The following is a 22,940-nucleotide window of genomic DNA, read 5'->3' on the forward strand; positions in this document are numbered from 1 at the left end:
AAAAGGAGGGAAATTTAAGAAAAATAACTTATTGAATTGAAACCTCAACTCTGAGAGCAATAACAATTTTGTTTGAAAGCAATTCTCACCCGGCTTCTAGGAACACTAGGGAAATAAGAGAGAATACTACAGGAGAGCAGAATTTGCGTTTTGACAAAGTCACAAAGAACTGGTATCATACAAGTTTCATGTTCCATCTTAAACACAAAACCCATGGTTTTCAAGTGGGTTCCATATTACATTTCCAGTACAAGGAGCGGGTAAGAGAAGGAAACAGCAACAGACCAATAAAAAATATAGGAACAAACAAGTAAACCACCGGGTGAGAATCAAATGTTGGGTTGAAAAGAAAAGAAAAAAGATACAAAATTTCTAATCCATAGCCCAATAAAGTCAATGTAAAGGCTCCAATTGACATCAGTTGACTTTAAATCAGGCCCTAGATGAAGCAGCATTTTAAAAAGCAAAAAAAGAGCAGTTTTGAAATGAGATTTAAATTTTTGAAAAGGGCCAGAAAAATAAAGCAAGGGGAGCTGTAAAGAGCTTGGGCTAGAAGGGAAAAAGCATCATATTTAGAAATGGGAATGGAAGAAAAGGCAATATCCATGGAGACAATACTGTGACAAAGTGAGTGAAGGGAATAAAGAGAACACTGAGAGCAATAAACTAAGGAGGACAGGTTTGGGCAACAGAATTATTAAATTTAAGAGTGACAATTTCAAGTCACTTAAAGTTGGGAATTTATTTTACTACGTTTCAAAGACCTTGCAAAAACACAAGCAGTGAAAAAAGTGGAGGTCTTTCATACCATATCACGTGGTAACAGCTAATATATTGAGAGTAAGAGAGCAAGAGAAACAAGAGCGCTTACACGCTCCCTTCAGCTAAAAGAATACTTTTTTCATCTCTTTTACATAAACATTTAAAACGACACTAAAGCATTCTGTGTCAAGTGCATTTAGATAAAGGGAGCATATGGCATTTGGGTGGATGTCTTTGCTATTCATTCATTTCTTGCATACATATTCTACTTCAGATCTGTTCTACCATACAGGGGTACTCAATGTGTTCTCACCACTGAACCGGGCATGAATCCCATTTGACTACTGAGTCCAGACTTCTCATCCAATCCTGCCATCTGAGCTGAAAACGGCTGTAAAAATGAGAAGCCCAATTTTAGCTGGCAATTGTGTTCATGATGCAAAAGTCAGAAAACTACACAACTCCCTTTTCATTATTTATATTGGCTCTGCAGTGCTAAAGAGGAAAATCTTACTTTTGTCATGAAAAGAAAAACCTTCATTCACTTAAACAGAAGTTGGATCAAGACCTCAAAGAGCAGCTGAGTTAGGTAATTCACAATTTGCATGCTTGCTTTTCAAACCATACTGCACTTTAATCCAAAAAAGATTTTTTATTATTATTATTACAGGAAAGATCTTCCTTGAAATGAGATAAATTTCTCTTTCACTGACTTTAAAGTTATACCCATCTTAATCTTGGCTGCAGACACTTTTCAGAGTATTCTGAGCCTCACATGTTTTATTTTGTTTTTACATAAATGTCCCTAACATTCAGAAATATCGGAAGCTAAGTCAAAAACTAGCTGATTTTTTCTTCCATCTTAAATAGCTTTGACTGTATTTCCCTTAGTCAGCAAAGCTGAAGAGCAACTGCTCTTCTTGTGATCCTGTGCCAGCCCACAAAACAAATTAATTAAAGCAGGGAGGGTTTTCAACAAACACAAACCCCTCTCTTGCCTACTTGCTTGTTGATATGGTTGAACAACCAAGCCTTTTTATTTTGTTTATTTAGGGCCAGCTCCTCAATTGTGACTGAGGAACATTCATTGCCCTTTGCACTCCTCTGACCCTATAGGTGCACCATATCAGACTGGTTCCCTACCACTGTGCGCAGGTGCCCGAAGGCTGCCCTGTCCTGTTCCTACCATGGGACCATTACACAAGCCAGGATTCTCTTGGAAGCAGGGGAGCTGTGGCCATACTTCTTCCTTCTACACTTTCTAGGCCAGCTGCCACAAAAGATGGGCGGTGTAGCAACCACTACAGCAGTTCTGTACCACAATGCTGGGGATATCACTGGAGGGCTGGATCAGCTGGGTTTAGGGTCACTTAGAGTAACATAAGAGCCAACATGCTGCCCAGCATTATCAGGGCTTGATTCACCACTACATTACTCCAGTTTTACATCGGTCATCAGTGTAATTCCCTTGGTTTCAATAGCATTATAGTGCTACAAAGCCAGTAATGCAGTGGGGAATCAAGACATATATGTTTAGAACAGCAAAAAATGATGTAATTTACAAAATATGAAAAGGAACAATTTTATTTCAGATTAACCCGTGATCAATCCTACACTTCATAGAATCTTGTTAAAGAAATGTCTTGCAGATCACCTAATCCACATCCATGCTGTGCAGGATTGCTTCCTACAGAACATCCCTGAATGCTTCATCTAGCTTTAGGTCTGAATAGTTCCAGAGAAGGGGAATCCACTGCTTCACCAAGAAGTGGGCTCCATCATACTTCAGATAACTTAATAACAAATTGACTCATTGTCCAGCCTAAATTTCCCTTTGCTAAATTCCATCCCATCATTTCTCTTCATTTCTTCATGAACCATCACACTATTTCTCTTCAATCCCTTGGGGCCTGGAAGGACTCCTATTGACTCCAGTGCACATTGTTTTGGGATTTTTGTAAGTGCTAAAATATACATACTAAATTCTTTCAGAACTTCCTCAAAAGTCAGACCTTCCAAATCATTAATCCTCTTATTGCCACCATTTGCATCTTCGACAGGCACTTTCCACCCTTTCCATTAGCTTCTTATTTGATCAGTTTGTTTCCAAAGGTTGGTTCAGTTTAATTAAAAGGAAAGGATTTCTTTCTCTCACACCTCCTCCAGCCATTTAGTATAGAGCAGAAGTAATTCAGGGGGTGGATTAAATTACCTGGATGGTCTTTTCAAAGCCTACTATCTATAAGCACATGAAGGTAGAAGGTTAACATCCCCATCCTCTCAGAGATGCAACAGAAATTGAGAGCAAGAATCATCTTAACTATTCATAAAAAGTATCTAGTCACTAATTAAACCTGTGCTGGTTAGAAAACTTAAAGTTAGAAGACACTGAAATAAATACCAACATATGTAAATACTTAAATCTTGATTTACTGCATGTACAAAACACAACCACACTGACACTCTGAAATCTGATCACTTACCATTGGCTGGAACCACACTCACTGTGCTTCTTCACCCATGGCCCCAGGTATCAAAGAGCAAATCATTCATTTTAATGAGAATGGGTGGTAGAGATTAATGACCGGATTGGAATCATATCCACAACACCCCAACCCTAAGACATCTTTCTATGGCCGGTTTTGCATCTCTGAAAGGCAGATCCTGGTAAATGGGAATTGGGGGCATTTGGCACATTGATTGATCCAGTCCATCATCCACCTGGGTCCCATTCTTATGCATCTATAAAACTTACCGCACTCCTCCCATCTGGTCCTGAGTGAGTTGGATGTCCTGGGGGTCCAGGATCACCAGGCTGTCCAGGGATACCAGGTTCCCCATCAATCCCTTGAGGACCACGAGGACCCTTGAAAGAAAGTCAGCAGAAAGTTAGTACAGATACATACCAAATATATTAATGAGCTTCTTTAGACTTTACAAATGCTTGCCTAGTTTTTATTAAAACCAAGGGAAATGGTAATGTTTCTGCTGAAAAGGTCTGCAAGCAGACAGCATCCCCCATAAGTACTCAAGCTAGTTAAAGTCCAAAGCTGACTGCAAACAGTTACAAAGGGATCTCACAAAACTAAATAAAATGGCAGCTGAAATTCAGTGTTGATAAGTGCAAAGTAATGCACCTTGGAAACATAATCCCAACTATACATACAAAATGATGGGGTCTAATTTAGCTGTTACCACTCAAGAAAGAGATCTTGGGGTCATCGTGCATACTTCTCTGAACACATTACTCAGTGTGCAGTGGCAATCAAAAGAGTTAACAGAATGGGGGGAACTATTTGGAAAGGGATAGATAATAAGTCAGAAAATATCATAATGCCATTAGGTTAATTTGTGGTATGCTAACACTTGGAATACGGACAGCAGTTCTGGTTGCTCCATCTCAAAAAAGATGTATTAGAATTGAAAAATGTACAGAGAAGGGCAACAAAAAAGATTACAAGTATGGAACAGCTTCCATATGAGGAGAAATTAATAAGAGTGAGATCATTTCAGCTTGGAAAAGAGACGACTAAGGAGGGATATGATAAAGGTCTATAAAATCATGAATGGTGTGGAGAAAGTGAACAGGGAAGAATTACCCCTCACATAACACAAGAACCAGGGGTCACACAGTGAAATTAATATGCAGCAGATTTAAAACACACAAAAAAGGAAGTATTTCTTCACACAATGCACAATCAACCTGTTAAGGCGAAAACTTAACCAGGTTCAAAAAAGAATGCAATAAGTTCATATGGAAAATAAGTCCATTAGTGGCTATTAGTCAAGACTGTCAGGGACGGAACCCCATGTCCTGGGTATTCCTAAACCCCTTACTGCAAGAATCTGGAACTGGACAACAGGGGATGGATCACTCAATGATTGCCCTGTTCAGTTTATTCCCTCTGAAGCATCTGATACTGGCCACTATCAGAAGACAGGATACTGGGCTAGATGGACCATTAGTCTGACCCAACATGACCATTCTTATGATCATTCCTGGTCCTCAGACAAGAAGCACTGGCTGGAAGTAACAGCAGCCATCAAGTATAGAGATAAATTAGACGGTCTTCTTTAAAAATATTCTTTTAGGGGCCCAGGAACAGTTCATATCATTCCCAAAAGCTGTTTATTGTGGCTTTAGAAATGCTTAGCCTTGCACACAGTGTAAGTGTAGCAAGAATTATTTTTCTAAAAATAGAATGTTTGATTAGAAGATATACAGAGTAGATTTCAATGAAGCTGAATGTTTGCAGCCTGCTATCAGAGACAGACCTCCAACTATCATGAATTTGCTGCACAAATGACACACAAGAACAGGGCTTGCCTAATCTTGAAATGCTAGAACAGAGCAACTGTGCACTGCAAGGCTTCAGTAGACACTACCTATACTGATGGGAGGGTTTCTCCTGTCAGCACAGGTAATCCACCTCCCTTAGATGTGGTAGCTAGGTCAAAAGAGAAGAATTCTTCTGTCAGCCTAGCACTGTCTACGTTGGCTCACCTACACCGCTTTTTCACACCCCTGAGCAATGTAGTTAAGCTGACTTAATTTTCTAGTGTACACCAGGCCTCAGAATGTGATCTATACCAGTGCAAATACGAGGTTAACTGATGCCAAGGAGTTACCTCAGATTAGCAGTGGCATAAATTAGACCAGAATCTATCTCATAGCTTCTCTGAGTGACTACAGTCACATAGTCATTCTAATGAATTCCATATTGTCCCCTTTCCCCTGCATACAGCTTGTATGAGAAGAAGAACTAAATAAAGAAGCAGCTGGCAAGACATCAATGGAGTTAAACAGCTAAAAATCAATAGAAATATTTCTTGGACACGTAAAAATCCATTTTTAAATGAATAAACACTTTGAAGTATTTGCTCCGACCACCACTTTCACTTCTACCTACACATAGAGAGATATGTTTGATTATAGTGAAGGAAACATTTTATGAGCCTCTGAACCTTGCTAAATCTCTATAAAGAGCCCGCGAACATAAAACTTATGAAGTCTTCTTTAATGAGCCATCATTACAAACACATGCTGTACTACTATAACAATCTGGCTTGCTTTTATTTCTATTTGATAAGGACTGTAATCATCTGAGGGTTTATTGTGCACTGGAATGAGTCCCCTGGGAGTTTGGGAACTGCATTAGGATAGCCCATGCCTACTAGTGACCATAGGACCATATCAGCTACTAAAGAACTCCTGAAAACTCCCAGGGGACAAGTTAATGCTTTCTTTCATAATTCTAGCTATATCATTTTTATGGTCAGAAGTCATGTGTCCCTAGCAATATGGGAGAAAAGCAGCCTTTTCCCTTAACATACACACTGTTTGAATTTCAGTTCTAGTTGTTGACTGGACAGGAGCTATGGACTAGAATGAGTTCATCCCTGCAGGATGGATGTGCACAGAGGGTAAGTCTACTAGAGTCTCCTCAGGTACCTGAACTTTGCAAGAAATCCTGCATTATTATTTAATATGTAAATTATAGTAGCACCCACAGGCCCCAGAGAATATTATGCCCCATTATACTAGGTCTTATACAAACAGAGGTAGACATAATGCCAGCCTCAAAAATCTTACAATCTAAAAAACAGGAACAGTGTGTTTTTCTATTTTCATTTCTTTGTTCTGGAATGAAACAGACAGAATCCACTCATTGGAAGGAAAATATCTATGCCAACGAACAATGGGACAAGCTTTTCTAAAATGACAAGTGATTTTGGATGTCCAACTTGAGACACCTTAAAGCAGCCTGATTTAAGAGAAGGTGAGGAGCGCCTGTCACCTGGGAATCAAGCCTCTTTAAAATGTCTCAGGTTGAGCACCCAAAAAATTGAGGCACCCAAAATTACTAGTCACGTTTGAAAATCATGGCCAATAGTATATATTTGTTGTTTCCAGATGTTTTATTTTGTTTTGACTGGCCTACAAGCACTGAACCCTCCATGCTAAATGGAGTTTGAGGGCAACAATGCACTAGCCTTATACCAAAACAGTCTTTTAGACACATACTTTGTAGAAGGAAAAAATATAATGTGGAATTCATCAGCTGCAACATCAACACTGTGGAATGAAAACTAGCAAATTGTGTGTTTATATTTATTTGGAGAGGAAAACTAATTAGCTGGAGTTAGCTCATATTGAATGTTTTAGTTTTCTAAAACCATTTTGTTCATCCCTGTTCATCTTTTAGTAACTCAGCAAACATGGGGAGATTTTAAGTAAGAGATATTCCATCTAGGCCACAAGGTGGCATCCTTTGAACATGCACACAGTTTACTGCAAATACAGTAATACTGTGGTCATTTGTCATTGGTCTTCAGAAAACAAAAGATTAAAGTTTTGCCTTTGATATTATAGTGAAAGAAAATAGTCCACGGTAAAACAGTTTCAAACCACAGTTTGTCATACTATTAAGGCACTCATATAATTAATACCTACTATACCAGTATACTAAGTGAAACTAGAGCACCCTGAACAAGATTTAGTTTATTTTCAATCATGTAAAAACATTACTTGTAAAAACTAAGAATAATAATGTTTGAATTCAAAGAAGTAACTGGTTCAATCCCAGGAGGCAGATTGCGGAAACGAAGGTTGCTGTTGCTAAACAGACAGCTACATTGATTCTTATTTCAAAACTCCTCCTCCCACAATGCAATGTATTTTATAAACCTACAGCTGCTAAACTCAACCACCAAGTGGCATTTCTTCACATTACATGATTAACAAATAATCTGATGCCTAAAATAAAAGTAGAAAAATATGACACTGCTTCATTTACATCTAAACGTTTTTTGTTTTCCTTAAACACAGGTCCATAAGGAAATAGAAAGTCAGCATTAGCATGGAGGCCCCCCTTTCCAAAAGCAGCCTCAAAACTTTGGGTGGGAGGAGTGGGGGTGGAATGGAGTAAAGTATTCTTATGGGTCTAAGAGGTCTGGCCTTTAGTCAGGGCCAGAGGAAGTCAATGAGAACTTCTTCTGTATTAAGGGATGAGAGTATATCCAAGATAAACTGACATAATCTTGCTGTTTAAAATCTAAAAACCTGTTTAAAGCAGCACCTGCATTTTTGCTATGGTTCTGTTTCAGTAAGGCACATGTTGGAGAAGCAGTCTACCATTATAAAGCATAATCCTATTTCAAAGGCTCCATACTAGAACATTATGGAGCACAGAAGAGAATTCTGAGATTGAAAGGATCCTTTTTAGACCCACTTGAAAGAACCTCAACTCCTTTGATATCTTCACCATTCCCTTTCAGCAGTTCATACTACCACCAATCATGCGATCGTGCAGATGCTGAAATTCCTTTATTAAGCATTTATTTCTGCAGTGCAGTCTTAATAATATTATTCACTAGTATACTTCCATGTTCTGCCCACACATTGACTCCTACTTATTTCTTGAGCTCTCCCTTCCATTTTGAAATACTCTAAGCAGTTAATATCACCTCTGATACAAAGTTGTCGCCATTAAAAAGTCAACATTTACCTTTAGTTGCCTTACAAAGGCATGAGATACTTCGTGTCTCATTTTGGGTATCATTTTGTATAAGTGCTGGCAAATGATGACTTGTGAGTGGCAATGCCTCTAGACATTGGTCAATTGTTTCAAAGGTAAAATTCATGTTTCAAACTATTCAGAGAACCAGTGGATACAAAATCCTCAGGCCTTGTGATCTGTGTTTTGGGAGGTAGGTGGAAAGGAACAGGAATGTTTATAAGGCACTGGATCTTAGAGCAGATGTAAGACGATTTAGCACTTTGAGGTCAGCCCTGCATGTGAATACTGATTGCGTGAGCTTCTAGGAACAGCATTTAGCAACTTACAGGTCTCCCCTTAGGTCCTCGTTCTCCTCTTGGTCCTTGTGAGCCTGGAGGTCCCTAAAGGAATAAATAAAACCATTAAATACATTGAGCTAATGATTTACAGAATTTTGAAAATGTAAAATGAAATAATTATTTAAAAAGTAATTTTATAAAAACAGCCCTTCTCAGGAAAGCATACACTCAATGTGAGGCCAGTACTTTGGTTTGTTTGCCTTTTAAAAAAGTGGACTCACTTCAAAATCACTTCTTACAGATTCAGGAGAGCAATGCTAGACAGCAATATCATAAATATCACAAAGACCCTCAAATGCTCCCCATTTTTCCTCAAACATATAGGTCCTTAGAGGTAGTAGAACCAGTGCTATTCCCCTGCAAACAGGCTACAAGATTTGGGCAGTCTACAAAAGAGGTGCTTGTCCCCTGTGCAGAGACTCCCTGTGCCAGAACAATGAAGATCTGCACCATTGATGAGGCTGGAGGATCCACCAGTACGTGTTGCCTCCAGTCCTTCCACCCTCTGAAGATAAGGAGGCCACTTTGGCCATGAGGCGGGAAGCACTGACCTCAGAGTGGCTCCTCTATCAAAAAAGAATTCTCCGCTCTGTCATATTGGCGGTAGCCTTTTACATCCACTTTGCTCTCACTTTGTGCAGGTGGAAGGTGGAAGGCAATGGAAAATCACACCCAAGGGATAAAATCCTGGCCCTACTGAAGTCCATACCAAAACTACCATTGACTTGAATGGGGGTGGAATTCCACCCAACATCTGTCATTTATTTCTGGGGGTGGGGAAAAGAAGAGAGACATTCATTTTAGTTGTGAATGTGTTACTCTTGAAGAGCATCTTCATCCAAGGGGTGCAGGAAAGAGTGCATGCAAGAAAATTTCAGCTTAAAAAGGTACAGAAAAAGAAGAATTCAGCATACGTGCAATCCTCTCCCGGGGAATGGATACCCATCTGAATGGGCAAGCACCAGAGGGTAGACACAAGAAGGGAAATTATAGGAAAGGCCCCACACACAGCAGCCAAAGTAGCAAACAAAGAGGGAAAAACGTAAAAACATAATCACAAAGCAGCAACACAAGGCAGTAGCCAAAAAGGATAGAAAGAAAAAAGAGATCAGAACACTGCCCTGGGTCAGATGAGGTGACAGCAACTTTAACGATGCAAGGAGCATTACAGAGAGGTGCTAGATGCAGAACTGGAAAATAAGAAAGAAATGAATCCTTAAGGACATGGTTCACACTGAAGAACAAAGGATTCTCCAAAGGATACTAGGACAGGACCTGATGCCCTGGATCTCAGCAGGCACATGCAAGGGTGGAATTAGATATCAAACCCTTCAAATAGATCAATAGATTCAGCATTCACAAGGCACACCTGATGGCCAAAAGCACTCACACAAGTGCTATGGCACTGTCCATTTGTTTTAGTGCCAGAAATCCCCTAGCAACCTGCTTTCCATTTCTTAAGTGCTCCATCCCTTTCTCCTGTCCTATGATCCCAAGACCACTGCTGTCCTTTCCTGATGTCACTGTGCGTGCTCAGCAGAACAATTGCATTCTGCCACAGATTTTACAGCAGCTTAGGGCTGTTTCATGCTCTCTTTTCTGTGGTTTCATAACTCCTGCTGCCACGTTCATTGGACCTCAGGGCAGTATACCAGAATTCCTGGCTGTATGTAACTCATTCCCTTGTGAGTTGTTTCTTACATCTTATTGTTGTAGTTGTTTTCTACCTTTTTTCATTTGTAGACCCCTAAAAAATTTTGAATGGAGGTACGGACTCCTTTGGAAATCTTAGACATAGTCTGCAGACCCTCAGAGGTCCATGGACCACAGATGGAAAACCACTGTTGTAGACTACCTAACAGAAGGACAATATGTTCCCTGAAGTTTAGTGCCTCTCCCCACATCTCTCTTTCAGTATTTATGGCTTTCATGGATGAGCATATCCTACCCCAGCCCAGTACCATTTCCTGCATAGGAGGGTGAGAAATGCAACCTTCCATCCCCACCAGGTCACATACTGGTAGTAGAGACAATATGTGGCTTCTATTGCAACTTCCGACATACAGTACCAGGAGGTTCACTGGTTGTTGGACCCACAGGACTCTGCCCCTTCTCAACCCACCTCTGCATGCTGTACCTCAATTAGCCTTCAATGAGCTGTTCTCTGCAGCATACTAATGGGTTTAAACACCAGCACAGGGTCCCCAGTCCTGTTCCTCCCCTGCTCAGTGGAGCCATTGCAGCTACATTGAAGGCAGGGCCCTCCACAACCATGGAAGTTCAGACAAGATTTGCCCCTTTATTATTATTATTATTATTATTATTTATTAATATTTATATTATTGTAGTGCATAAGATTCCCAGTCATGCACCAGGACCCCATTTTAATAGGTGCTGTACAAACAGATCAGAAACACAATCCTTGCCCAAAGAGCTTACAGTCAATTAACAGTTACTGTCAGGACGCTGATATTGAACCCAGGCATGCCAGATCCTTAGACAGCATCTTTAGCCACTGCACCAAACTGCTGCCACTGACCAACAGCCTTAGTGCTAGAAGCCTACAGACACACAGCAGCCATGCCCGAGGCCCCTGATTGGCTGGACAGACAGCACTTTCATTGGGTACCTGAACTATATAACAGCCCCAATGGAAGGGGAAGCTGTCTGAGCAACAGGCCACTGCCTGCTGGTTGCTGCCTAGACGCTTGGCCTTGCTGCTTTGCATGACTTTCATTACTGCTGCTGGAATTCTGTGCCAAAAAATTAAAAATTATGCGCACAATATTTTAAAATTCTGCAAAATTCTGCATATTTTATTTGTCAAAATAACTCAATATAATCACACCAGTTTCAATTATGTGTGGTCATTTATTTCAAAATACCAGTCAGCAAGTATGTCTGTAACAACACAGACACAAAAAAGATTCAGGAAATGTTTTTTGACAAATAGATTCCTTACTAGGCATATTAATACAGAACTCTGAGTAATAATTCATTTCAACTACAATATAGAACCGTATTTCCTGCACCCCTCAGAAGCAGTGCAAAGGCTTGGGAGAATAGGGGTAACGGAAGAGCTGAGGCAGAGGGAAGTAATTACTGGGAAGGAGCCTGGGTGTGAACTTGGAGGGCTGTTGGGTATGGACGGGAAAAGTATGGAACAGGTTTTTTTTGGGGCGGGGGGGCGCAGGGAGGGATTGTTAGGGAGCTTCCCCATGCAGACCCTGGCTGACCCCTAGCCTCTCCCATTCAATCAGGCACATCTGTCCATGTCCCCATGTGTCTCTGTGCCCTCACCCAGCCACCCTCTGTTCCTATATAACTCTGCACCCCTCCCCCTGCCCCATGTGTCTCTGTGCCCTCACCCAGCTCCCCCCTTCCCCATCACCATGTGTCCCTGTACCCCTCCCCCCATCACCATGTGTCTCTGTGCCTTCACCCAGCTACCCCCTGTCCCCATGTGTCCCTGTACCCCTCCCCCATCCCCATGTGTCCCTGTGCCCTCCCTCCCTCCGGAGCCGTATGCCTCACTCCCATTCAGCCCCTACCCCGGTCTGTCCTCCCCCACTAACCCTTACAAGCCCCTGTCTGACCCCCCCCCCCCCAGCACCTCACAGCCCCTGTCTCCCGAACTGGCCTGACAAGCGCTGCTAAGGCAGCTCCCTCTCTTCCCTCCCTGGCACGGCGCTATCACCACAGTGCCCTCTGTGGGGCAAAAGGCAGAACTGCAGCAACATTTTGGGAGAAATCTGCAGGGCTCATTGAATATGCGCACACGCAGTGGCACAAAATCCCCCAGGAGTAATGACTTGACTTTGTTGCCTGGCCACCTCTCCTGACCTCGCCTGCCCAGCCCACTGACCCAGCCCCATGGATTGGCTCTCCCAGCTACCGACCCCTGAGAGAACTCAGACCATTGCCCCGGACTGCCTCTGATCCCAGTGAATTTCCTGGCTGCTCAACCACCTGCACACACTTGACTACTGCTCTGGAATTCCCCCAGCCCTCCTCACCCACTGGGTTTTACAGTCATTTTCACAGTAAAAAATGGAAATGGAAGAGACTGAAAATAATATAATCAGAAGAACAGAAGCACAGACGCTACTTACTGACGGTCCTGGGCGGCCTCGTATTCCTATAACCTAAACAAAGAGAAGACATGAGCTAAAGCTTTCACAAAACACTAGGAATGCATTTGTCATGACTGCTCTTATGAAAACTGCTCACTGAACAATGAAGATTTGTATAGTAAATTAAGCTACTTGACAACTTTTATGATTTTGTAACCCCTTTTAAATTTCAGTATCTTTTCAGAATAACATAACAAGAACTTTGGAAATATGATGATAATTTTATGCTGACTTTTTTCTACTAGAAAAGTGTGAATGAAGATTTTAAAAAGTGAGGGTGTTACTTTCTCTCTCTTTTTAGTTTTTCCATTTTTCCAATAGAAAAAGTTTTTAAAAGTGTAAAAAAGTGTTTTTCCACCACTTTTTCTTTTTTTTACAAAAAATTGTATTGTCAACTTTTTCCAGGATGAAAAAGTAAATGTGAGAGAAACTGAATTATTCTGACTTTCTCTAATATTTTTACTTTCCCCCATATTTTTCCTGTGAAGGGGAGGGGAAAAATAAATAACTGACAGAAAGTTGCAATGGTCACACAATTATTAAAAAATATTTTGAATTCTTAATTTTGAGCATTTTTGAAAAATAAATAATGTCAAAAACAAACGGTTTTCAATTAAAAAATTGCTGATTTTGTTTACCGGCTCTACTTATGAGTTCTAGACCCTTCTAATATTAACCTATTGCCCATTACACTATGCAAAGATTCTAACTACGAAGAAGAAAGTCACTATGTACAGGTTTAATTCTGCAGAATTTTTTCCAAAAATACAATTGACAGTTTTCAATGGTACATATGAAATATTAGCCATCAAAAACTACTGTCGGTTATATTTTAGGAAGAAATTCTCCTTAGCCTTAATTTTATTCCTCCCAAATAAATGCAACTATTACAAATATTGTTGTGGCAGTTGCTGGTGTTAAATAATTTACATATTTTCATTGGATAAATGCTACAATTCTGTTATATGGGTGATTAATTTTCTTATATCTCTTAAATTACAGCATGAGACGTGTATACTTCCAAAAAGTACTGGTAAACGAAGAAGAAATTAACTTACAATTGGCACCACTCCAGGCTCTCCTTTTTCTCCCTGCAGGGTGCAGTAACAAAAATAGCTCAGATGGCAGTTAAAGTTCATAAATACTGTTATTTATTAATAGTCTGCTTTCTCCAACATTATTACTGACACATGATGCACACTGTGACATTAAACTTCCTTGCATGGTTTACCAACAACCTACGTACCTTCAGTTTAGTTCCACAGAGAAAGGTATAAAGATATTATCCTCTAATACTGCTATTGCATTTACTTAGAAGTGAATGTTTAGCATTACTGAATATCTAAAACCTTTCACTTTAAAAATATAAATGAAAGTTAAATACTTATTTGAGGCTAGTTCCCCTCTTAATAGGTTATTTATTGGAGGTAAGTATTTAAATTTGCATTTTTTCTAAGAAATCTCACTACCAGCACATTTTCTCCCTGCTTATCCTCACATAATGTGGTATGTTACAGACATTCGCACATCAAGAAATGACAAAAGTATCTTACCAGGAGAGAATGCCTTTTACCTATAGTAACATACCATTCAGGCTGCTCAATACTGCGTCAAAATGAACATTCAGATCCAAACACTCTTGAACTTTGTAAGGCGGAAAAGATGGAAACTGAACGATTTTTTTCTGTTCAGGACCATCTCCACTTATAACTAGCATATTATTGCAGTGTACACTCAGATAAGGGTTGCTAACCCTGTGGGAATTGAGTACCTCAGTTTCAATTTTGCTTTGCTCTTTCTCTGATGAGATTTAGTGTTGAGTGTTGAATTAAGTAATGCTGTTAGCTGAGCTCTGTTGTGTCAGTTGAACTACTACAGTAGTGAAAGAGGAAGGATGCTGGAAAGATGTTTATTTTTTAAAATATGTATTCATGACACACAGTGAACAAATAGGTGCATAACTGAAATAGAGCTAAAGAGCACTTGTATGTTGACTCTTGTATGCAATCTCTAGTAATTAACTCAAAGATCTAATTGATCCAGGGTCAACTCCATGAATTAATTAAATATAACAGCAAATGTAAGACACACAGAATTCTTGACAGTACAGTATTATTTAGGTAGTATGACGCTGTTATAATAACCCTGCTTATTAAACAGGTCTCCATGTTGGGACTCATTACATCAGCGCTCCAGGATATGAACTAACTACTAATTAGTTTAAGTGTGGAATACAAGGTGCTGAAGCTGGGATTTTCAGGGACCTAAGGGGATCAGAAGGCATTGGGCACCTAACTCCCTTACAAAATCCCAGCATAAAGTCTTAAATGATCTGGACCCTTTTTATCCCTGTGTGATGCTGCTAGAGATGAAGCCAGCTTAGGTACTACAGCTGGAACTTCCTTGATAAAAGGGAGGAGGTTTCTGTGAGGGTGCTCTCCATAAGGGAACGTAGGTTGTGGCCCTCCCCAAGATTTGATAACCTTCCAGACAGGCTGCAATCTCCCCAGGCATTAGGAAGAAGGTTCAGTGAGAACAAAGAGGTTTCATTATTAAGATGCCAGCTGTGGGAGGTTAATTATTTTATGACGTCTGCTGGGACATGTTGATCTATCCACTAGCCAGAGCGAGAAGAGCAGTGTTTGTGATATTTAACTGTATAATTTAAATTTTCTAAGTGCTGCAAGTAAAGAACTGGAGCCTTTTTAGGGCTTTAATACACTTAAAAAGATAAAAAGTAAAACTTACCTTCCTTCCTCTACCTATAAAAGGAGCAAAAAAGGAAACAAATTAGTTTACTCAGAGAGGCATAACATTCTAAGGAGTGAATGGATGTCTGTACAGACAGAATGGTGTAACATGGAGGCATAGGAGATGGTCAGATTGCCAGTGGGGAGCTTGAGAAGTGCCCAGAGGTACACATGCCCCACCTTCCTGAAGGGGGATCAGTATGGTTTGGAAGAGTTCCCTAGATCAGTGGTTCTCAAAGCCGGTCCGCCACTTGTTCAGGGAAAGACCCTGGCGTGCCAGACCAATTTGTTTACTTGCCGCGTCCACAGGTTCGGCCGATCGCGGCTCCCACTGGCTGCGGTTCGCCGCTCCAGGCCAATGGGGGCTGCAGGAAGCAGCACAGGCCAAGGGACGTGCTGGCCGCCCTTCCCACAGCCCCCATTGGCCTGGAGCGGTGAACCGTGGCCAGTGGGAGCCGCGATCAGCTGAACCTGTGGACGCGGCAGGTAAACAAACCAGTCCAGCATGCCAGGAGCTTTCCCTGAACAAGCAGCAGACCAGCTTTGAGAACCACTGCCCTAGATGCCCAGCCTCTCTGAGTGTTGGACAGAATAGGAAATAGCATGTTTAATACAAAAAGAACAGGAGTACTTGTGGCACCTTAGAGTCTAAAAAATTTATTTGAGCAAAAGCTTTCATGGGCTACAGCCCACTTCATCAGATGCATAGAATGGAACATATAGTAAGAAGATATATATACATACAGAGAACATGAAAAGGTGGAAGTTGCCATACCAACTCTAAGAGGCTAATTAATTAAGATGAGCTATTATCAGCAGGAGAAAAAAAACTTTTGTAGTCTAATCAAGATGGCCCATTTCAGACAGTTGACAAGAAGGTGTGAGGATACTTAACATGGGGAAATAGATTCAATTTGTGTAATGACCAAGCCACTCCCAGCCTCTATGCAAGCCCAAGTTAATGGTATCTAGTTTGCAAATTAATTCTACTTCAGCAGTTTCTCGTTGAAGTCTGTTCTTGATGCTTTTCTATTGCAAAATTGCCACCTTTAAGTCTGTTACTGAGTGACCAGAGAGGTTGAAGTGTTCTCCTACTGGTTTTTGAATGTTATGATTCCTGGTGTCTGATTTGTGTCCATTTATTCTTTTGTGTAGAGACTGTCTGGTTTGGCCAATGTACATGGCAGAGGGGCATTGCTGGCACATGATGGCATATATCACATTGGTAGATGTGCAGGTGAACGAGCCTCTGATGGCGTGGCTGATGTGATTAGGTCCTATGATGGTGCCACTTGAATAGATATGTGGACAGAGTTGGCATCGGGCTTTGTTGCAAGGATAGGTTCCTGGGTTAGTGGTTTTGTTGTGTGGTGTGTGGTTGCTGGTGAGTATTTGCTTCAGTTTGGGGGGCTGTCTGTAAGCAAGGACTGGTCTGTCTCCCAAGATCTGTGAGAGTGATGGGTCATCCTTCAGGACACCATCAGGGGCTCATTCACCTGCACATGACATTTTAATGGTGTCCCACTGTATATCCACACTAGTTTCCCGCTCTCTGGGCTTTTTTCCAGAAGTGAATACATCTGGCTCCCAGACTCTTTAGGAATACTTAACACTATGGTGGGATTTTCAACAGCACTCAACACGGGCTTAACTCTGCTCCGATTCAAGTCAATGGTGATATTCCCATCAACTTCACTGGGAACAGATAGACCAGCACTTTTGACAATCCCACCCAATATCATGGTATCTGACACTGATATTTTTCAAAAGCTACAGACGACTGATTGATCTTTGAGTTTTTTGTCAAGTACGTGCAATACTCATGTACAGTTCCCCTGGCAGTGAATTCACAGCTCTGAGGTCAAAGTCTTAACAAAAATCTTTAGGAGGGATATTTATTAATATCTTTAATAGCATCAACACATTCCAGAATGTATCCATAATGTTCTCCTTCCTTGAAGACACTCATCCATGGCCTAATGCCTCCTAATGCACAGCAAGTATGCACCATCTGCTTATTAATGCATGCCATGTCTTGTCTTATTGCTTAATTATACAACTCCCTACTATGTTCCCTTTACCATTACTCTACATTATTTACACTAATATAATCAGCAATATTTCCCTTTTAAAAATGTCTTTAGATGATTATATGGTTCAAATAACATAATACACAGTGTTAAGGAGTGTAGAATGAAAAGTTTAGAGATTTTTGTTCAGAAAGTTACCCTATCGTTTTTTTATTAAACAATTTTTATATGTATACATATACAATTTTAGTAGGGAAAATAGGAGGTGTGTATGGAATGTAACTCTCAACATGATATGTTTTTTATAAAACTGGATCCAAACAAGAACCTGAAATCAAAACCTCATCAAGATTTCAAAAGGGGGATTAAGATCAAACCTCTGGCTATGAACTCACCTCAACAGTATTGGGTGTGTGTAAGAACTACAGCCAGAAAGGAAATCTCTTTCAGATCCAGCTCAGATACAACTCAAGACAGCAAAAATCTCACTGGAATAACCATTCTATTGAGATTTGAGTCTAAGTCTGTGGAAATCTCGTGAGAATAGCTGATCTCACAAGTTTGCTTGAGAGAGTTTGCTGAACCTGAACTTTAGTCCTATTTTTGCATCACATCCAAACCCCAAACGCTGGGCAGATCTGGATCTGAACACCATCTCCTTTGCTCATCTCAAATTACCATATCAGAGATGACATTGTTCAAAATGTCAGCTTAACAGGCTTCACGCAAAATAAGGAATGTAAAGCAGCCTTACCAGTATTGCCTTCAAAATCAACACGTGCCGTGTTGGGGCACACAGGACAGCATTCTCCTGGGGGAATCTGAGGGCTCTCACATTCTAACACATCCTGACACAGAATCTCGTCACAGAGAATGGCTCCATTATCACAGACACAAATCTGGCATGGTGAGGGCTTCCAGATATCCCTGTTCAGATACATCTGATCATTTTGAGTGCAGGCTATTTCTTCAGCATCCTCTTCTAAAAAAGAACAGAAAACACTTTTTAGGCACTTGCAAACTGTTAAACCACAGGAGGAGTGTTAACTGGGAACAGTATGTTATGGGTCCAAAAAGCACATGAGAGATGAAGCCAACAGCCCAACCATGGAGTAGAAACTAATCCTTGGGACTTTAAAATGCTAACTCTTTAACCTCTTTGAGTCATAAATTTCAAGCCAGAAGGGACCATTGGTGATCATCTACTCTGACTGCCTATATAACAGAGGACATAGAACTTCCCCCAAATAATTCTTAGAGTATATCTTTTAGAAAAATCTTTTTAAAAAATTATCAGTTATGGAGATGCCACCATGACTCTTGGTAAGTTGTTCCAGTGATTAATTACTCTCACTGTTAAAAAATTACACCTTATTTCCAGTCTGAATTTGTTTAGCTTCAACTACCAGCCATTGGATCATGTCATACCTTATCTCTGAAGAGATAATTGTTAAATATTTTTCCTCATGTAGGTACTTACAGATTATAATAAAGTTACCCCTTAATATTCCCTTTGTTAAGATAAATAGGTTAAGCTCCTTGAGTCTACCACAATGAGGCTTGTTTTCTAATGCTTTAATCATTCTTCTGGCTCTTCTCTGAACCCTCTCCAATTTATCAACAGCCTTCTTGAATTGTGGACACTAGAACGGGATACCGTATTCCAGCAGCAGCCACACCAGTGCCAAACACAGGGGTAATACCTACCTAAGATTCCTGCCTATGCATTCAAGGACTGCAATAGCCCTTTTGGCCACAGTGTCACACTTGCAGTTCATGTTCAGCTGATTATCCACCATGATCTCAAATCTTTTTCAGTCACTGTTTGCCAGGTTAGAGTCCCCCATCCTGTAAGCATGGCCTATATTATTTGTTCCTAGATCTATTCATTTACATTTAGCCATATTAAAATGCATATTGTTTGTTTGCACGCAGTTTACTAAGAGATCCAGACAACTCCATATAGTACTAACTTGTCTTCTTCATTATTTACCATTTACCCCCAATTTTTGTGTCACTTGCAAACATGATCAGTCATGATTTTGTTTTCTTCCAGGTCATTAATAAAAATTTTAAATAGTGTAGGATCAAGAATGGATATCCAAGGGACCCCACTAGGAACACAGCCATTCGATGATTATTCCCTCTTGACAATTACATTTTGAGATCTATCAGTTAGCCAGTTGTTAATATACTTAATGGCATGTTAATTGTAAATCTTTCTAGTTTTTTTTAATCAAAATGTCATGCAGTACCAAGTCAAATGATCTACAGAAGTCTATGTATATTAAATTAGCACTATTACCTTTATCAACCAAACTTGTAACATCAGAAAAAATACCAAGTTAGTTTGACAGGATCTATTTTCCACAAACCTGTGTTGATTGGCATTACTTATATTACCTTCCTTTAATTCTTTATTGAGTCTTGTATAGGTAACATTTTGCTATTTTACCACTTTATTTCTTGGTAAGGAAAGGGGGAGCAAGAGTCATCAAGGACTGCACAAATCAACTATAGTTTATGGCTCAACTCACAGCTGCTTTAACCTTTCAATGTCAATCTGTTGGCTTAAAAGGGCTGTAAAACTGCTCTAACCATCACTGGGAAATTGCACTTAATAGCATAGAGGGACTATTGGGAGTATTACTAGGGAAAGGAGCCAGTGTAACAATATGCTGCAGCTATTCCCTGCTGCTGGGGCCACAGGCAACCAGATTCAAGTTAGGATTGCCACTGAGACAGCTGTAACTTGGCTGAAGGGGCGAAACCTCAGAATGGAGAGCTATGAAAGTGGTGCAAATCCATGTTTGCCCTTCTCCAATCGGATCTAGTGCCAAGCTCAGCTTGGGTACAGGATGAATCAAGCCTTTAAAACACAAGAAATGAATGGGGGCAAAATATAGAGAAAAATGTTAAAGGCAAACAGGTATACAGGAAAATCTAAGACTTTCATAGTAGATAAAAATAAGGCTATCAGAAAAAAAATATCTTTTTCAACTCTGGGTTTCACAGCTCCTTTCATGCTTCCTCCTGATACTTAGAACAGTCTAGTGCTTCCCATCCACCAAAGCCTTCCCTATCCTTAAACTATTCCTTCCTTAATCCTACTCTTGAAACTCTTTCCTATACTGACCTCTACAGCATTATAATCTTCACGCCCTCCTATGACCAATTTGTTGCCTGTATTTTGTTTTTGTCTCTATAAATTCATAGTCTCACTGGGACAAGGACCTCCTTGTCCTGTTTATTTTCTAAAGTGATGAGTACATTTACAAAACTATGGGTGCAATTCTGAACAGACTTCAATGGGAGTTTTGCCACTGTCTTCAAGGGAGCCAGGTTTCCACCCTATGTATCTAAAATAGTCAATAACATTTAACTGTAAGCAAAAAGGTGTAACAATGAAAAACATTTATTCCTATTTTATGCACATGTTGGTGTCTCCAGTTTTATATGGGAAAAAGGAGACAAAGGGATTGAACTAAGAGAGAAGGAAAAATATAAAAGTAAAACTGAATTCAGCCACGAGCATACAGCTTTGTACACAGAGATCTTATTAAGTAAGTATTATTATTATTGCATGAAGATAAAAATTAGCAGCACAAATCATGGTGCAATTTCAGTCAAACTGTTCTCTGCATTTCTGTTAAAATTAAAGCCAGATGCAAAGAGAGAAACACAAAACAATACATGTGAGAGACTTAGGGATTTAAAGTTTGTGCCCTTACTCAAGTCATTTTATCATTGTCAAAGCTAGGAGAAATGGAACAGATGTATCATTAACTAATACCCACCAGCACTGACTTTTGCACCTTGCTAACAGAAACTGAAATCGGATTTGTGCACAGCTCAACCAGTGTTTTTAATTGGTTTATCACGTAGGCTGACAACATGACTCCAACTGTTGATGCAAATGCTCAGGAGCAAATGTTGTCACTGTGAAGTAAACACATCACTGATGTATCCTGTACAGTCCATTTCTGACACAGTGTAAACCATTTTCTACACTGTATAGTGTCCTCTGGATCGCATTCTTTTCACTTCTCCCATATGTCAGAGCATTATGTCATGCAAACAGTGTGCATGACATAATGCTCTGACATTTTGAGCCTTTTTCCCCAGATATGGTCTGGCATATGGACCACGTCTTCCTTAATGGGTTACCATTAGAACTGGTGGCCTAGTTCAGATGAGAAGATAAATGAGATTTCTAAGTCACTGAACCCAAGTCAGCATAACTTCAAATAAACCACACAGCAATTGCTTTGGCATACCAGAGAAGGGCCAGATTGAGACCAGCAAATGCAGAAGTTTCTCTTTCTCATACTCTATTTTTTTTTCTCTCTCTCTCTCTATCTCAGACACACACACAGAGAGCTAACTTTCTGGAAAATATAAGATGAAACACCATGCCTGTTACTCTGTACTTCTGCAGGTTTGCTGAAAAGAAAAAGACCACGGCACCATTTAGCACCATTTCATCATGTTCTCTGTTCACCCTCTTCTCTTCTCATATTTGTCCTTCATCTTGTGGCAGCAGTACTATATGAGGAGATAACGGGACATGTAATATACATCCTAAGAGAAAAATTGTTAATCTGCTTCAAATACCACCAACCTAGCAGAAAAAAATTGTTATCACCTTAGTGTCTGACTGATGCGAGGGGGAGAAACCTGAAAGAAGCAGTCATTCCAACTCTGACTCATCTCTGCTACTAAACATCACATACACATTTTCCCATAGTTCATCATTATACTGTACTTTACTATCAGGCCTAAATTATAGTCACTTTATCCAGTCATATCCAAACTAAAGGGCAATAAGGGTTGTTATAGTCTGTCTATTCCCTAGTTTGGAAATTAACACATAGTGTTTGTTTATACAGTACAATTCATGCACTCTTTGGGTCACTGGCCTTTTTACCGTAGTGACTATTACGCAGGGTGCTGAAACTTGAAAAGCAGCTTTGGAATGTCTAGAAATGACAAAGTGATGAAATAACAGATTAACTACATTCTCTCTTCCCAACCCAAAACAGATACTGGCCCTGAGTCTCTTCTCACATACACTGGGTAACTCAACAGTAACACCATTTAAATCAACTGGGGATGAGGCACAAATCATTATGTAGATATAATAGACAAATGTACAACAGACACAATGTGTTGTATTTTAGGTAATCGTTTATCCTACGGGAGACCCATTTTTGTCTTAAAACATTATCAAAACCAAAGCCAAACAGCTAGCAACGGTTTATATATTAAAATATCATATTCAGAGACTGCACGCTGTTTTAAATCAATATCTAAAGTCATTAACTAAATGCTCTGAGATAGCTTAGTAGATTTCTAAATGCCTCTGTCTGTTATCTGCCCTGAACACTTCGTGAGCTAGATTCCCCTT

General features: G+C 40.1%; 1 protein-coding gene across 1 annotated transcript in view; it reads right to left on the reverse strand.

Annotated features, from left to right (window-relative positions):
• The window catches only part of COL5A2 (collagen type V alpha 2 chain), a 165,291-nt gene that overhangs the window by 69,659 nt on the left and 72,692 nt on the right, over positions 1 to 22,940 (reverse strand). The window contains exons 2-8 of the mRNA XM_084643728.1: positions 18,288 to 18,515; positions 15,502 to 15,515; positions 13,812 to 13,844; positions 12,733 to 12,765; positions 8,609 to 8,662; positions 3,518 to 3,628; positions 1,076 to 1,153 (exon numbers count right to left, since the gene is read on the reverse strand). Coding sequence (XP_084499854.1) covers positions 1,076 to 1,153; positions 3,518 to 3,628; positions 8,609 to 8,662; positions 12,733 to 12,765; positions 13,812 to 13,844; positions 15,502 to 15,515; positions 18,288 to 18,515 — 551 coding nt within the window. The remainder of the gene's footprint in view (positions 1 to 1,075; positions 1,154 to 3,517; positions 3,629 to 8,608; positions 8,663 to 12,732; positions 12,766 to 13,811; positions 13,845 to 15,501; positions 15,516 to 18,287; positions 18,516 to 22,940) is intronic.

Source organism: Lepidochelys olivacea (assembly GCF_965140295.1).
Source record: "Lepidochelys olivacea isolate rLepOli2 genome assembly, chromosome: 11".
Classification (NCBI taxonomy): Eukaryota; Metazoa; Chordata; order Testudines; family Cheloniidae; genus Lepidochelys; species Lepidochelys olivacea.